Source organism: Mesocricetus auratus, unplaced genomic scaffold, assembly GCF_017639785.1.
Source record: "Mesocricetus auratus isolate SY011 unplaced genomic scaffold, BCM_Maur_2.0 Super-Scaffold_100676, whole genome shotgun sequence".
NCBI classification, from domain to species: domain Eukaryota; kingdom Metazoa; phylum Chordata; class Mammalia; order Rodentia; family Cricetidae; genus Mesocricetus; species Mesocricetus auratus.
In genome coordinates this window covers 176,754,210-176,772,576 of record NW_024429266.1, presented here as the reverse complement: position 1 = coordinate 176,772,576, position 18,367 = coordinate 176,754,210, and the positions used below count along the sequence as shown (strand labels likewise).

General features: G+C 39.1%; 1 protein-coding gene across 1 annotated transcript; it reads right to left on the bottom strand.

Moving 5' to 3' along the window:
• Positions 1-1,186: 1,186 nt before the first annotated feature.
• On the bottom strand, positions 1,187-14,600 carry LOC101827020 (olfactory receptor 6C75-like). The gene is made up of 2 exons (XM_005065966.2): positions 13,621-14,600; positions 1,187-1,322 (listed from the first exon to the last, which is right to left on the bottom strand). Exons 1-2 carry the CDS (start codon positions 14,598-14,600, stop codon positions 1,187-1,189), a joined length of 1,116 nt encoding a protein of 371 aa, XP_005066023.1.
• Between the last annotated feature and the right edge of the window lie 3,767 nt (positions 14,601-18,367).

Genomic DNA, 18,367 nt, shown 5'->3' with positions numbered 1-18,367 from the left:
GCAGGTACACTGCACACAATAGATAGAATGATGTGACCCAGAGCTCAAGTGGCATAGTAGGACATCTATATTTCATGAAAATACATTGGTTTTTCAAAGTAGCTGAAAGTGCATTGTATCAAGCTATGGCAACAATTCCCAATGTTTTCTTTAAATAATATTGAGAAGTGGTGATGTCTGCATCCAGGAAAAACCACAATTTTGAGTCTTGTGGAACGACAGTGTGTTTGGAGTCACTGAAGTCTGCTCAACAAACTTTTACAGAGGGAAGGGAAGAACCTCTACGTGTGAGGGTTTGAGCTATGAAACCAGTCTCACTCTTCCAAGATGTGCCCCGTGCCATTACTCATCCTATTTGTTATGGTATGTTATCAACTTACATCTATATATAGATAAAATATAGCTAAAATTGGGAACTTTGAGTATTTTATGGAAAGAAACACAAAATATCTGAAATGATGGATGTAATAATTACCCTCAATTGCTCAACACAAAACATATATGCATCAAAACATATTATTGTGCCTATACACATATACGATTATATATGAAAAACAAAGGACTCCTGGGTAAGATAGCCAAAGCTATCACTGTATTAGCCACTAAGACAGGAAGTTGGAGTAAGAAAAAATAAATCATATGGCAGAGACAAAAATAGGGAAAGAGGATTGGAAATGCACAATGAAGTTTTTAAAGGACACCAGGATAGGATGGAAAATGGATGGTGACATATATAAATAAGGGGAGTGTGGCCTCATCAAAGCCTCTGACACGCAAGAAGAAACTTCCTCAAAATTTAAGTTAAATGAAAGATGGGCAAGCAATCAACTCTCAGAACAAGTCTGTAAGAGTTGAATTTGCTGTGTGTTTTGTAAGAGGAGATTTCTCGACAGATAGATTAGTGATAGAAGAAAAGCCCGTTTTATTTGGCTCTGTGATTCAGTGATCAAATGCCCTCTTGAGAAAAGAATCTAGTTAAAGCAGAGCTGTCCTGGGGTCCTGAGATCAAGGAACTTTAGCAGGTCATGGCCTACAGTGGCCAGTCATCACTTATTCTGGGTGAGGACAGGCTCATAGATCAAGTCTTGAGTGCTGAAGGGTCAGATGTTGAGACAAAGGGTGCAAACTCGAGCTGGGAAGTTCTTAAGGTCAGTAGCCTCAGCCCAGCGATCCTGAACAGATCTCATCAATAGATTAAAAACTTGCAGTTTGATAGCTCTGAGCCGAGGCCAAAAGCTGGAACAAACTGGAGAACCCAAGAACTCTGAAGTTCCACGATGCGCTTGATATTTAAGCTGCACCGCACCAGCACAGTGACCGCCCTGCAAATACAAAGACAAGTCAATCACCACAGAGTCCTGTTTGAGTCCCACACACCCAAGACACCCCCAGTCAAATACTAATTACTCCCCGGGGGGGGGGGGTGGATCTGTGAGAAAACGCCGCATCTCAGGTGCAAAGCTAAATGTGGCCAGTAGAGGTCTCTAGTACACAAAGGAGTAAATTTACCAGCTTGAACACAGGTCAAGTGGACAGTATGCGCACACTCGCCCTCTCCTCACACCCATAAGCAGTCTTCAAGTTTTGAGGACACAGCAATTCTCCAACACCCCATCTTTTTTTATTCTCTCCACAGTGAGTCTCGCTTTTAAAAACTACATGTTTAGCAGGATTTTTACATTATTTTCTAAATTTTTTAATTTGTTATTCCTCTTCATATGCCCATCTAATTTTGTTTATAGACTATTTCCATTATTGGGCAATATTCCTTTCTTTTCGCACGTCTTTCTTTCTTTTTTGCTTCCTGTGTTTTTTCCCTCCCTATGTTTAGTAATGCTTTCATTTTGCTTCACCACCGTTTTTATTTTTTATCCTTCCCCCTTGTGTTTTAACTTTTTCAGTATTAGGAAATGTTTGAACCTCTTACTATTTACTCTTTCCTTCCACAACATTCTTCTCCTTCCCACTTCTTTCACCTGCCTAACCTGCTCCCTACTTATCTTCCTCCTTTCTTTATGTGCCTAGCTTACTGTTTCCACACTTAACCAAAGTTAAGCTAACAGAACATTTAACTCCATTCTACAGTTCTATTTGCATTTCATGTCACTGATGCATGTGGATGGGTTGTATTGATCTTGGGTGTATTTCAATATCACGTGTGGCTTGTTCAATATCATGTTGATGTTAATCCAGCCATTGATTTTCTCCTGTTGAGTAGTACTGGGCCTGAGTCTTCAAGTGCAGAAAAGACTGTCCCCTCAAAAAGCCAAAGATGTGTGTGTCCCAATGAAGAAAGTTACAGAACATGAGAAACCAAGAAACATGTCGCATCCCCAAATCCTAACCTCACACCCTAAGCTCAAAGGTACTGAGAGGCAAGATGCTACAGGACAACTTCACATTTTCTGTTATGAATGACAGACAGCCTGAAAGAAGATAAAATGCATAGAAGAGTTCAAGCCAGGACCCAGAGCAGAAAGTCAGGAACATATAGGAAGTGATCAGTGAAATGGTGAGGGATAACCGAGCCTCAATGGGCCTGAGTGACAGCCGGAGCATGCACAGTAGGTATTTCCTCACAGCCTGCCTAGGTCTGCCAGAGGGCCTTGACAACTGCAGCTGAGTCTGACGAGAGATGGCATGGACTATGGACCACATCACCTCAGCAGATGCCAGCTCAGTGGATCTCCTCCTCTGGAGCAGGGTTGGGGGGGTATATAAGGTTTTCCCTTCCTGGAATAAACTGAGCTTGTTGTTTTAACTTGTTTCCGATGCCTGTGTAATTGGTGACATCCCTACTTCCTCCTACCCCTAAGGGACACCTGTTGGGACCCTGAAGCAAAATGGAAAGACATTCTGGATAAAATTAACATGGATTTACCATGAATACTGAGATCTTGAAAAGAAATCCAAATTGTTGTGTTGAAAGTAAAATCTCTGCAAAACAAGTAAACACTGTGTAAAACATCCCTGAAAACCAAAGGGAATAAAGAATATCAAGGATGGAGGACAAGATTCATGAAAATTTAAATTTACACATCAATAAGGATAAAAAATAAAAGCATGGCCAATATCCCAGAATGCTGGTGCATGATAAAGACATTAAACCTAAGAATTCACATAGAAGAGAAGGGGCTGATACAAACACTAAAAGCATGCAGGTGTATTCAACCCATGGCCAGCAGGCTACATGGAACACATATGGCCAACACAAAAGTATAGATTTACTTAAAACAGCATAAGATTTTCCTCAATATTTTGAACTCGATTGTGTGGTTCTTGAGTATGGACTTTGTATGTGGCAATGTGGTGCCATGATTTGGGAAAGCTGCACAGGCCTCATATCTGTTCATGGAAAGGAACACTTCAGAATTACAGAAAGAAGTGGACATTCAAACGTAAGAGAGGTGTAGAGAAGAAACATTATGTACCATGTGGTCTAGAGTCCAAAAACACAAAGCAAACCACCCAATATTAACAGCTTTGAGGGCAAAATGCCAACTTCCTTTTGAAGGCAAAATGCCAGATTTCTCTTCAGAAATCCAAACAACAACAACAAAAATAGAATGTGTGTCTCAAACCTAGAAGTAAAAATATGATTGCTATATTCAAGGAAGCAATATTTAAATATAGAGAGAGGAGGATAATTCAAGACAAGCCCAAGCCCAAACTAAAGCTGTTTGTTACCTGCAAGACAGCCCTCTGGGTTATACTTAAAGTAACCCTTCAGAAAAGAGGAAGAAAGGCCTTCTCAGTCACAAGAACATAAAAAAGGGTATTCCATAAGAATGAGATGAACAAAGGAGGCCTAGAAATGAAGTTATTTTGTCAAACACTGTAAGTCAGAAAACCTCTACTACTTGTAAGGAAGAAAGTACATTAAATAATCCAATCAACCAGCAACATTACCGTGAAAATATAGAAATATAACAGTCTTCTATGTAGATAGCCTCAACTCACCAACAATGAGAGGAAGACAGTTGGAGTGGATTAAAAGCTAGCTACAACTGTTAGTTGTTTCCAAGAAATCTAACTATTGGCAAAGAAACACAGACTGAGAGTCAAGGGATAGAAAATAATCACTCAGATGAATGGAAAGGGAAAAGAAACTGGCATAGATATTCTGGGATCTGATAAAGGTCAAAAAGCCAAAGTCAAAAAGATAAAGAATAGTGTTACATAGCAACAAACGATCAAAAAAATACAGCAAAATAATACATGTGCACTAAGTGTTAGGGCTCTCAATAAAAATAACCACATACTGACAAATAAAAAAGTTAAGTCCTGAAGTAATAGTGGACAGTTTCAATGCCCCATCTGTATGTGGATTATCCAATGAAAAATTCAGTAAGGAGCATGAGTGTGGAGCTGGGACTGACATGTGAAACATTCACGTTTCTAATTTAAATAAAAACATATATTGAGGGAAAAAAACAAATGGACCTAACAGGCTAGTAAGATAAAGCCCTGGAGAATACAAGCTGTAGAAGGGCATACCTGTATACAACGAAATGTGATTTTCCTGGAGATATTCCCTATGCCTTATGTATGGTAGATGTTATCCTTCTTCTATTCCAATGAGTACTGGGTCTCTTCATAGTGTTCCAATTTTTTTCTGTGTTTAATTTGAGTTTTTAAATTCCATCAACCTTTACTGAGTCTTTCAAATTCTCTATCTTCTTTATAATCTTTAACTCTCTGTTTTTGACATGATATATTCTGTTGCTGAGGTTTTCTATTAAGATTTCAACCTCATCCCAGCCCTTCCTCTCACACTCACCAGATCCCATCTCTCTCCTCCACAGACCCTCTAACCCATCAACATTATATGGAGAAACAGGTAAGCAAGCTACTTGCTCTCTCATCCACAGTCCTTTTCAAGTCTGGTCACCCTGTGGCTGACTGCCAAGAATGACGAACTCCCTCTAGACCCTTTGCCTCCCTTTGGGACTTGTTAGATCCCAAACTTCTCTCTGGTGGCGACTCTGAAGCATGCCCATGTGTTACAGAGACACAAGTAGATTACCTGTGCTACTCTCAAAGTCCCCATCCATTCTGGAAGCCCTGTAGCTGTTTGCTAGGGACTATAACCTCTTCCCAAGCCCTCTTCCTCCTTTCAGGTCTCAATAGTTCTCAGCATAAATCTCACATAAGACTTTCCATCAACACACAAGGCTGGAAAATTCTAACCATTCCTTCTTTTCAAGAATTGTCAGGGTTAGGTCATGGGGGAACGGGAAGTTGAGTGGGTGGGGGTAGAATAGGGGGAAGAGGGAATCATAGGTTAGAAGACAGATCAGGCACCAGAGTGATCTCTAGTGATCTAAAGGGATAACACCAATTGGCAAGCTAAGCAATAGTGGAAAGACCACCTCGAATGCCCATTCCTGATAATGAACTTGATGTCTATAACCATCCGGGAGCCTTCATCCAGTGATTAATGGAAGCAGAGGCAAACACACAATTAAGCACTGAACTGAACCCAAGGAACCCAGTGACAGAGAGAGAGGAGTGATGAGCAAATTGGCAAAGAATGGGCTGGCAAAACCAGCAGAGACAGCTGATCTGAACAGGGGAGAGCTCTTGGACCCCAGACCGACAGTGGGGAGGCCAGCATGGGACTGATCTGGACCCCCCAAATGTGAGTGTCAGTGAGAAGGCCTGGGCAACCTATGGGGCCCTGAGCAGTGGATCAGTGTCTATCCCTGGAATACAAACAGTCATCGTGTGCCCATAGCACAAAGAGGGATGCTCTCTCAGCCTGGACTCTTAGGGGAGTGCCTGGACCCTACCCGGAGTGAAATGACAGACTCTAGATATCCCCTATGTGGAAGAAATTGGCAATAGGGTGGGAGGCTGGGGGGGAAGGGGAGTGCGGGAGGAGGGGAGTGAGAGGAACTGGGATTGACATGTAAAACAAGCTATTTAAAATTAAAATAAAAAATGATAAAAGAAAAAAAAAAGAATTGTCAGAGCCCCACTTGCTGCCTGGTTATCACTGTCATGCTATGAGGGGAAAAGTGTTCGAAACTATTTGACCAAGCTGCTGAAGGAACCTAGTTATAGATGCCAAGCAGAAGATACGAGAGAGAGAGGTTGCACCTCCTCCAGCCTACCTGCAGCCACTCACGACTGGGCCTCTTAGTGCTTACCAGGAAAGCCCAGTTCTTCAACACTGACCATTTGAGCCTCTCTTAATAGCCTATTTCCTTTCCTTAGTGCCTTCAGCCAACCCACGGAACAACTTTTTACCAGGGAACCACAGCCATCAAAACTGGCTGGATCAAGGCAGGTTACCTGTAGCGTCTGTCCTCTCCCCCAGATCTCACCCCTCTCCTAGAAAGAATTACTTTCTGGATAATTCTTAGACATGCTGCCTCTTCTTCTGCTGAGTCTCTCTTCACAACCAACCTCCATCCATAGAACTTGGCTTTTTGGGACAGACCCAGGATCCATAGTCCTAATTTTTCACCACTGTCCCTTTCAGTCATTCCTTCTAGGCCAATTCCATCTTTGTGACTCTCCCCCACCCCCAGAATGGTTCTCTACCTGAGACTCCACAGCCACCATATTGGTATTGATGAGGATCCAGAATGGGCAACAGCAACCAAAGAATGGAATACCCAACCAGCAAGCTGAGACCAGATATGTACACTAAGAAACACTGGAAACATCCTAACTCCAGATATATAGATCTCAGAATAAAAACACAAACATAAGCAGCCTAGACACTATGCTTCCTCTAGAATCAAGAAACTCTTTTGATAGGCCATGAGAAAGGTGATTTAGCTGAAGCACAAGACAAGGACTTCAAACTAGTAATCACAAATAAGCTCAAGGATCTTAAAAAGAATATGAACAAATACCTTAATGGAGACCACAGCAACACAAATGTTGGATGAAATGACAAAAGCATTTCAAAACATGAAAGTAGAATTTAACAGATAAAAAGAATCACCAAAGAAATTTCAGACTAAAGGAAACCTAGAAATGAAAAATACAGTCTAACAGAATGAATGCAAAAACAGGATTCATCCTACTGCATCCAAGAAATACAGCTCAACATCAAGGATAAACATCACTTTGGGTTTAAAGGATGGAAAAAATATCCCAAGCAAGTGGACCTAAGAATCAAGCCTGTGTAGCCATTTTAATATCTGAAAAATAGACTTCAGACCACTGCTAATCAGAAAAGACAGGAAAGGACGATACCAACTCACCAAAACAAAAATCCTCCATGAGAGCATTGCAGTTGTTAACACCTATGTAGCAAACACAAGAGCTTCCAAAGTCATAAAAGAAAGACTGTTACAGCTTAAATCGTATAATGACCCTCACACACACTGATAGTGGATGTCTTCAAAATTCCCCTCATACCGACAGACAGGTCATTCAGACAAAAAATAAATAGAGAAACCCTGCAGTTAACTGACATGAACAAAAGTGACCTAACATATTTACATAACATCATCCCCAAACAAGAACAACAAAAAAGAATAAACCTTCTTCTTAATAACTTATGTGACTTCATCTAAAACTGACTACATACTCGACACAAAGCAAGTCTCAACAAGCACAAGAAAATTGAACTAGCACCCGGAATCCAGTCTGCCCACTGTAAACTAAAGATGGCTATCAACAACAATAGAAATAGCAGAAAGCTTACAAACTCTGGGAAACTGAACAATTCATTACTGAATGAAAAACTAGACAAGACAGAAATTAATAAAAATTAAGGACATTCTAGAATTGAATGAAAATGAAAACACACCATACCCAAACTTAATGAAACACAATGAAGCAGTTCTAAGAGGCAAGTTCATAGCACTGTCTACATAAAAAATTACAGCGATCTCATACTAGTAACTTAAAAGCACACCTTAAAGCTCTAGAACAAATAGAAGAAATCACACCAAAAATAGATGGCAAAAAAGAATAGCTGGAGAGAAATAATCAAACCTAGTGCCATAATCAGTAAAACAGGAAGACACACACACACACATACACACACACACACACACACACACACACACACACCAATACAATCAAGGAAACAAAGAGTTGGTTCTTTGAGAAAATCAATAAACCCTAGGCCAATTTAACTAAAGGATGGACAGAGAAGAGTCAAATTAATGAAGTTAGAGATGAAAAGGAGGAAATAACAACATTTCTTTGGATAGAACCAGAGAAATCCAGACTCATAAATAGACACTCTACAAGCCTGCACTCCCTCAGGCAATGAAGCATTCACCTGAATTTTGATAAAGAAGCAAGAATACACACTAGAAAAAAGACAGCATCTTCAACGAGTGGTGCTGGTCAAACTGGATAGCTGCAGGTAGAAGAATGCACAAAACTCTACTCCAAATGGATCTAAGATCTCAACATAGAACCAGATACATTGAATCTGATAGAAAAGAAAGCCTTGAACTTGTCACAGGAAAAAAATTTCTGAACCAAACAACCTTAGTATAGGCTTTAAGAACAACAGTTAATAAATGGGACCTCGTGAAACTGAGCAGCTTCTGCAAGACAAAAGACACCATCATTCAAAGGGGCAGCCTAGAGAATGGGGAAAGATTTTACCAACTATACATAAATAGCGCTCACCCCTACAAGCTTTATTTGTTAGATCATAAACAAAGTATCACCACAAGCCAGCATCAGAGCAGCTTCCTCCTGTAGCAGATGGGAACACATACAGAGACCCACAGCCAGACATTATGCAGAGAGTGAGATACCTTGGAACATTCAACCCTAGATGGGATATCTCCATCAAATCCCTCCACTCAGTGCTCAGGAAACCTGAAGGAGAAAAGGCAGAAAGAGTGTAAGAGCCAGAGGGAATGGAGGACGTTACACAATAAATAAAATACCCAGAGACAGATATTGGGGTTCAAGCTTCAAGCTGAAGATCAGAGAAGCAAAGCAGCCAGCCGCTAGCTCTTACCTCTTCCTCAGGTCAGACCAAAGGGGCAATCCTCAGACTGTTCCCGACTTCACTGCTCCTCAGATTCACTTAGACCGCTATGTTCTCAACGTGGCTAGAGACTGCTTTTCCTTATATACTCTATCCTCCCAGCCATATCACTCCTGTCTCTACCTCCCTAGTGCCCGGATTAAAGGCAGGAGCTCTGTTACTCTTCACTCTTGTGTAGGCCAGGGTGGTCTTGAACTCAGAACTGCCTGTCTCATGAGTCCTGGTGTTAAATGTGTATGCCACCACTGCCTGGATCTATGGCTGTTAGGCTTTGCTTTCTGAACCCGCAGGCAAGATTTAATAAATCATAAATAATATATCACCACAGGAGGACACCAAATAATAAGGCCTGTAGACACGGCATGACAGACACATGTTTGAACTGATAAAAACTGCGGCAACATACGCAGGGCCTACATGGGTCTGCATCAGTTGAGGTCCTAGATCTAAAAGGAGAAGTGGACACATGTCTCCAGCCCTAACCCAAAACTATCTCCAACTGATAACTACTTGCAAATGAAACTAGTTTTCTCAAGGGAATTTCACTGGGAACAAGACTGCATGACCAGCAGTAGATGGCCAACAGAAAACAAATTCAATGGCATCTTTGGAATTCCTTGACTCATCGTGTTTTCTTCGTTTATCTTTTTTATTTTTATTATTTTGTTTTTCGAGACAGGGTTTATCTGTGGCTTTGGAGGCTGTCCTGGAACTCACTCTGTAGACCAGGCTGGTCTTGAACTCATAGAGATCCGCCTGCCTCTGCCTCCCTAGTGCTGGGATTAAAGGCGTGCACAACCAACGCCCGGCTATCTTTTTTATTTTTACTTTTACTTTTTTTCCTCTTTTCTTACTCTACAGGTGTTTTTATGGTTGTCCCGAGTGTAGGAGTGAGTGGGTCTCTGTGATTATGTTTCTTGTGCCTTTTCTTAGTTTGTTTTACTTCTGTTCATTTAGCTTTTTTTCCTCATTCTGATGTGGTTCATTTTATTTTGTATTATTTTATTCTATTATTATCCCCAAGAAGGCTGTTTGTTTTCTAATGAGAGATAGAAATAGCATGGGCATGGATGGCAGGAGAGGTGTGAACAAACCAGGAGGAGTAGAGGGAGACGGAAGCATTATCAGGATATATTATATGAGAAATCTATTTTAATAAAATAAAAACCCTACTTATACATGAGGTTGAGAGTAAAAGATTCTGTTTAACATAAGAGGGGGCTTCCCACCCTGAGTTGCTTTTGGTCATGGTGTTTATCATAATAGAAACCCTCACTAAGATACCAGGCAAACATGGCTGGTGAACACATCTTGGCCTGCAGGATTAGAGCTAAGCCTATGGCTATGGAGATTGGGTTGGGGGGCAGAAGAAGTAACCTGCCTGTGCCAAGAGATGGAAGGGAGTCAGAAGCTTATGCTGGAGTCAGGGGTTCCGGGATCCTTTGCCTGTGTGTACTGGAGTACTGGAAGCTAGGGATGGTGGCAGAAATGAGTGTGGGCAGCTGAAGGCCCCCAAACCGCTTGCCTTTCAACACTGATGGTTAGGAGGGCAGCAAACCCTTATTACGGTTCTTAATAGAAATAGAACCTTAATATCTGGTAGTAGTTTAAGACAGTTCATAATGCCAAAAGTCAGCAAGCATATAAAAGAAGAAACTGAGTTATTCAGTGATGGCTGTTGAGAATGCAAAATAGCATACCACTTTGGAATACAGAATGCCAGTTTGTCATTAAAATGCAATATACAACTAAAATACAACCAACAATTCCATTTTATGAATTTATTACAGAGAAATAAAAACTTACAGTATATATAAACATGTGCTCAAATCTTTAGAGAAGGTGGTAGCTGAAAATGAAAACTGGCAACATGTCCTTCAACAGATAGACAGTCATATAAAATGTGATATATACACACATATGTGTATATGTTTGTACACATAAAACATACCATATATACATACCATGGAACAATACTCAACAATAAAGTAGATGATCTACTAATACATACAATATCTTAAGTGACTCTTCAGGTAATTATAAAAAATGAAAAAAAAGCAATTCCAAAGGTTGTATCCTATATAATTACATATATACACATAAGTCTTACCATATACATAAACATATATACACATATATGTGTATGTAAATATATTTGTTAAAATAAATATTTTATTAAATGGAGACCTGAAAAGTAATTGGGTCAGGAGGAAAATGAGCATGGCTCTATGAGACCAAAAATGGCATCCTGGTGATGATAGAAATGGCCTTAATTTGACCTCTTCAGTGCCAGTATTCTGGCCTCATTATATAATATACATGCATAGATAATATATTAGATATACATCAAATGTTACTTTTGAAGCAAATTAGGTCAAGATATCATGGAGATGCTTTGTATTAGTTAAGTGTGAGCATGAATCTATAATTATCCTAAAACTAAAAGTTTAGTTATTTTCATTTATTTACTCACTAGTATGCTCCCCCCTCTGTGTGAGTGTGTGTGTGTGTGTGTGTGTGTGTGTGTGAGAGAGAGAGAGAGAGAGAGAGAGAGAGAGAGGTACACATACACACATGCCACAAGGAGTATGCCAAAGGACAATCTGAAAGAATCAATTTTCTCCTTCCATCACGTGGGTTCCAGGGAACAAAGTCAGGTCATCCATCTTGATGGCAAGTGCCTTAATCTACTGAGCCATCTCATAAGATCCCTAAAAGTTGAATTTTTTAAAAAATAATTTTTTAATTTTTATTAAATTTATTTAGTGGGAGTCACAAATATCACAATGCATGTATGGGGTCAGAGGGCATCACCACATAGTTTTAGAAGGTCAAACTATGGCCATCAGGCTTGGCAGGAAGCACCTCTATCAACTAAGCCATCTTATCAGCCCAAAATTTAATCACTTTCAAAGTTCATCCTTTTTTATGGCAATTTATGAAAAGCCTATCTTCTGGGGACCACATTTTGCTCACTGAAATAACATCCAGAATTCTATTCAGCATTTCCCAAAAAATTCATTGTGACTTCCATGTCCCAGAGAGAGTCCAGTGCAGGTGTCTGGTAGATACTTTGTGAAGACAGCATCTTTTTAATAACAAATGCACCCAGGAAAATAAGTGTAAGTCCCTGAGTGAATGACTGACTCTTCTGTGAGGTACGATGGTCACCTTTCCACCTGAATTGTAAGACTATTAGAACATATGTCAGATTTCTAAAGTTTACAGATGGCGGTGTACACTGTCAGTGCTCCTCAGAATTCTTTGCTGTTGTTTTTGACTCAGAAATATCTGAATGTTTTTTTTTGTAGACAGAAAAGACACAGATGGATCTGTCTCTTAACAGATGTAAGTCTCAGGACATCTTACAATCAAGTCTTTTCCATACATAAAAAGTTTCATAAGTCAACATCCTTTGAAAGTCTAAAGTTTTTTTATGAGATTGTGCATTAAAGTAATTAACATTTAATATGCTTTGATTAATTAATTTTAAATATCCAGAAAAGGAAATGTACACTTAAATAATACATGCACACAGATCAAATACACACCATGCATATGGGTAATCTAGTTGACTTTGCTCTAGATTTACTACAAGTCACTTCTTCAGGGAATCTAAGAACCATGACTGACTTGATTTTAATACATTTTATTATTAATTCATGTGTGTGTGTGTATGTGCTAAACTTTTATGATTGTGAGTTCTACTAATTTGTGATATAAAATGGCAACCAGAATTTGACTTAATCCAAAACATCACTGGCAGACACTTAAAATTACATTAGCAGAAATAGCTATTATATGAGAAGATAGAAACTGGTATGGGACCATTTACTAGCAACCTAATTGCTACAGGCTTTTGCAATCTAAATTCTAAGAAAAAAGATTCATATACTAAGAGGTTTTACACTTTTTTGTTTCAAGAACCCATTAAAGCAAAATATTAATAATATGTACCACATATGGATGATGATAAGTTTAAAGTATGTATATCAAGCACTCAGAGTTACACTAAACTATTAATATCTCTAAAATAAATGGATCCAAAGAGAGAAGTAAATACATTTATTATTGATTTGTTTCAAACCCAATTTGTTTCTGAGGTTTTATAGGTTGACTTCAGTAAATAAAGTGGTAAAGAAAACATTTTACATATTTGTCCTTAAATATCAGAAAATTCAAGCAAAATAATGTATCATATGTATCAAATATTGAATCTGACTGGTAACTTATATTTAGCCTAACAACTTAATGTGATTCTTATCTGTCAGCATCCTTTTAGGATCGTTTCCAGGAACTTCATGAGTAGCAAAATCCATAGATGTTCAAGACCCACATGTAAAGTGACATAACATTTCATACAATCTATGGAGCCGGCAGACATATGGTTCACAGATATGAATTCTCCATAAATACTATCTGGGTTGAATGAATATATGGCCACTGTGTAGGAAAAAAACGAATGATATTTTCAGGAGAATGTGCTGAACAATTTTTTTTTGCTTTCAGTTTGTAAAGGGCTTTGCAAGATAAGGGAGCAGGGATCTAGTGAGATTAGCATAAACTACATCACCATACAGACATTTTATAGAGAGGGTTTCTATAGGGGGAGCTTCAGTTAGATGACCAAGAAGACTCACCTTCTGAAGCAAGTGATACTATTTTGTAAGTTCACCCTGGACAATGCATTCCTCAGAGCCTGGTGGACCTGCTTGTTTCGCAGAGTGTAGATGACAGGGTTCAGAAGCGGTGTCACCACTGTGTTCACGAGAGCAGCCTCTCTGTTGGACTCTAGCCTGCTTGCTTGCTTTGGTTTCACATATATAAACACACAGCTGCCGTACATTAGAGAGAGGACAATGAGGTGGGATGAGCAGGTGGAGAAAGCTTTCTGTCTGTCCTTGGCACATGGAAGATGCATTATTGAAATTAGTATGTTACTATATGCAAATATAGCTATAATGACAGATGTGAACAGGACAAACAAAGCGACACCAAATGCCATTCTTTCAAGAAATTTGGTGTCTGAAGAGGAGAGATGAATTAAGGAGCCAAGGTCACAGAAGAAATGGGGGATGACATTGGAGCGACAGAAAGACAACCAGGAAAGATTCAGAATTATACCAGTTATTAGGATGAAGGAAAGCACATAGCTGAAGAAAACCAGAAGGAAACAGACCCTGGGGTTCATGATGGTTGGGTAGTGCAGAGGCTTGCAAATGGCCAGGTAGCGATCCAAGGACATCACAGCCATGTGGAAGAAAATTGTTGACCCAAGAAACAAAAAGAAAAAAGCTTGTATGATACAAGGAATGAAATGAATTGCTCTGTCTCCAAAAAGAAAGATAGACAGCAGCTTGGGGATTACAGTGGAGATGAAACAGCACTCACAGAAGGAGAAACTTCTGAGGAAGAAGTACATAGGAGTCTGCAGGTGAGGATCAGTCCAGGTGATGGCAATGATGAGTGTGTTTCCTGTGACTGAGGCCAGATACACCAGCAGATGCACCAGGAAGAGGACCTTGCCCAGGTGCTGAGCCACATAGAACCCCTCCAGCACAAACTCCCGAACAATTGTTTCATTCTTTGTCTCCATCCTTAATCCTGGTTCTTTTGCCATCAACCTTCATTGATATGCTAAGGAAATCTGCTGTCACTAAAGAATAAATAATTTAATTGGTGGCTACTGTTTTTAAAAGTTGTTTGCCCTAACACGGGGCCTGCAGGGGTCTGCACCAGGTCCTCTGCGTATGTCATGGCCATTAGCTTGGTGTTTTTGTGGGACTCCTAACAGTGAGATCAGTGTGTCTTTGACTCTTTTGTCTGTGCCTGGGACTCTTTTCCTCCTATTGTGTTGTCTTGCCCAGCTTCATTGTGAGGGCTTTTGCCTTGTCTTATACTATCTTGTTTTATTGCATTTGGTTGTTGTCTCTTGGAGACCTGATCTTCTCTGAAGGGAAATGGAAAAGGAATGGCTCTGGGGGAGAGGGGAGATGGGAAGAGCTTGGAGGAATTAAGGGAGGGAAACTGTGGTCTGAATGTGTTGTATGAGAAAATAACTTATTTCCAATTTTTAAAATGTTTGAAACACTTTGCTTGCCCTTATGACTCTAAGGATTCATGTTTTAATTTTAAAATATTTTATTGTAAATTATTTTTCCTTTTCTCATTTCTAAAATACAAGTGTGAAATATGTAGATTGGCTTTATGTTGATTTTTAGAATTATATATTCTTTAAAATGTTATCTTTGGATAATATCCTATAAGGTAAAGAATAAAAACCGAGAATCATTCTTTTGAAGATGAAACATACAAGTATCATAGAACACTGCAAGTTTCACCCTACAGAAAACAATGATAGTTTCTAGACCACAGACTTGTAAGGCTTGAAGGCCTTCTATGTGCTGTTTATAGCCTCTGGAAATAGTATGAAAAAGCTATGCTCCAACTATCACATACCAAGCTGATTATTAAACAAAGTCTGTTTAGAATGAGTTATTTCCCACTTAACAGAAGGGGAACACATGCTTACTGCCATAATACTCTTGTAACTATCCAGTGAGATTAAGTGTATGATGATGGCAAAATAGTTCAATTCTGTTTTGTTCAGGCACAAAGAAGAAAAATGTAATGTGTAACTCGTGTCCTGTGCCTTCTACTGTCCCTGTAGCGTGGTTGTCTGATTCTGATGTCCTTCACAATTTGTTCACGGTTCTTCCCTTCCTGTGAACACTGTTAATAGAAGATGGAGCTGTGGTTCAAATCAACAACTGAAGGCATGTTAATATTTTAAAAGCCCAGCAGAATGACATGTAGCTGCTCTATGGGGAAAGAGTCTGGGATTTAGAGGGAAACTGGTGCTCCAGTGGAAAAGCTCGAGACTACTCAGTTTGTTTTAATTTCTTGACTGTCCAGATCTATGGCTTTAACTGTGCAGGAACCATAGTGCTAGCTTAAAGAGCAATCTGTTTCAAATTACACAACCTCCCTGTGGCCACACACTTACCAGGAAGCAGCTCCCAGTAAAGAGATGCGTTGGTTAAATCTCCCTTCTTCCAACAAAGCAAAATCTTTCTCCTAGGCAAATAAATAAAAAACATTCTCAATTAATAGCTGTATGTCTTTGGCCAACAAAACAAATAATACACACTTCATATTCCAAGACAAGTAATTATTAAGGCTACATGTTTTTAAGAAATAAGGAGGTTTCTAATTATTTGTTCTATGAAATTATCATCCATTCCCTGGGACACGATAGCACACTCATTCCAGTAAGTGTATTAACATTATATTGGGGACCTGAAGACATAGACTAACATGAGTATCATACCTTCCTGATTATACATCCATTCAAAGAAACTTAAGGAAAGAGGACAATAAAAGTCAAATCTTGTTCCTGGAGGCTAGTAGCTATTTTCTTGTCAGCTAGTTATAGAAGACCATTATGTATTCGCAGTCATAAATGAGGTTACATTTATAGATCCTTATGATATATTGCTACAGGTTTGTTTACTATCATGGGTGAAATCACACAAGGTCCAAAAAAAACCTCTAGGACATTCATTAGAGGAATATGAGAAAAGGATTCAAAAGCAAAACAACAGAACCCAGGAGACAGTTCATTGTTCATTGTTGAAAATAGAAAATTTCAGGAGAATATTATAATTAACATTCCATTGCATATGGCAACTTTCTGACATCATTCACAATAGTCTTCATGGTCCTCTGGAAACGTCTTTAGAGGTATATTCCCGTGACTCCCAAGATTACATATGTGAGGAACCACAGGATTACAATGTACATAGTTTACCACATTTTCAAAGATTTATTTATTTCTATTTTATGTGTAGTGTTTGTCTACTTGTATATATGTGTACCATGTGCAAGCCTGTTACCTATAGACACCAGCAGAGGGAGTCAGAGCCCCCAGGAACTGAAGCTACAGATGGCAGTGATTGCCTCATGCATCCTGGGAAGTGAACCTGGGGTCTCTGTAAGAGAATGAGTACTCTTAACTGCTGAGTCATCTCTCCAGCCCCACAGTTCACTTACTTTAAAATAAAGGAATGTAAGTGTACAGATGGATTTTTATACAAAGAAGAGTCATGTAACCACCTCCCAGACTTTGACATTTTTTACTTTGCTATAAATTTCTTTGTCCCTTTACAATAAATTACTTTCACTGAAAAAAATTACTATAATTTCTACCATTAACATCGCTTTTGCCTGTTCATGACCAGGACACAGTAGGTGTCCATCTTGCTAAACCTTTGTTACCTTTCAGGAAATGTCTGAGGTCCATTCACACTGCATCAGTGTCAGTGGTCTATTCTTTTATATTACTGTCTTAAACCACAGTTTTCCAGTCTCTCTTGAAGAGCATTTATGTGCAGTCCAGTTCTAAGCTATAGTGAGTCAAGATGCTATGACTATTCCCATACAAGTTGTTTGAAAACAGAAGGATTTGATGCTTTTGAGTAATTAACATTCATTTAACATGTACAAGTTCTAACTAATGGGCTGGATCTTTTGTATTGTTTCATTACAGCATTTTTTGTACATCATATGCTTTAGCCATCGTGACAGCTCCATTACTCTCTCTTACATACTCACTGACCATCTTCCTGTTATGCTTTCCTTTCTTCCATGAGCATGTTTGCTTTTATATTGAGAGTCTGAAAATGTGAGAATACATGTGATGTTTGCATGCACTTGGTTTACTTTATTAACATGGTGATCTCCAGTTCTTCTCCTGCAAATGACATATGTATTTTACTTTCTGTTGGTAAAAAAACACAGTTGTGTCTACATAGCACACTTTCCTTACCCACTCATCTTCTGATGCACATCTAGGATGATTCCATATACTTTCCATTGCTGCTAGTGTTATGACAATCAAGCATGTGCAGACATCTTTGTAGTGTGTTAATCAGGTATCTTCATGATTCAGGGTGGTACAGTTGTTTCTATGGAGTTTGTTTTGTTTTTAGGAGACTGGACTCTTACTCTATAGCCCAGGCTGGGTTTGAACACACAGAAATCCCCCTTCTTCATTCCGCCAACCGAGTGCTGGTATTGCAGGCATGAGCCACCACACCCAACATTTTCAGGAAATATACTTGGTTATTTAGCAGATGCAATACTTAAATTCCCACTGAGAGTGTCACAAAGACACAATCCTCTCCACATCCTCACCAGAATTTGTTGTTTATTTGGACATTGCCAATATAATTTGAATAACATGGAATTTCCATATGGTTTTGGTTAATAATTTCCTAATGTTAAGTATATTGGAAGGAGTTTCCATATATTTATTGGCTATTTGTGTTTCTTCTATTGAGATTTAAGGATAGTCTATTCTATTTAATTGAACTATATGTATAATTT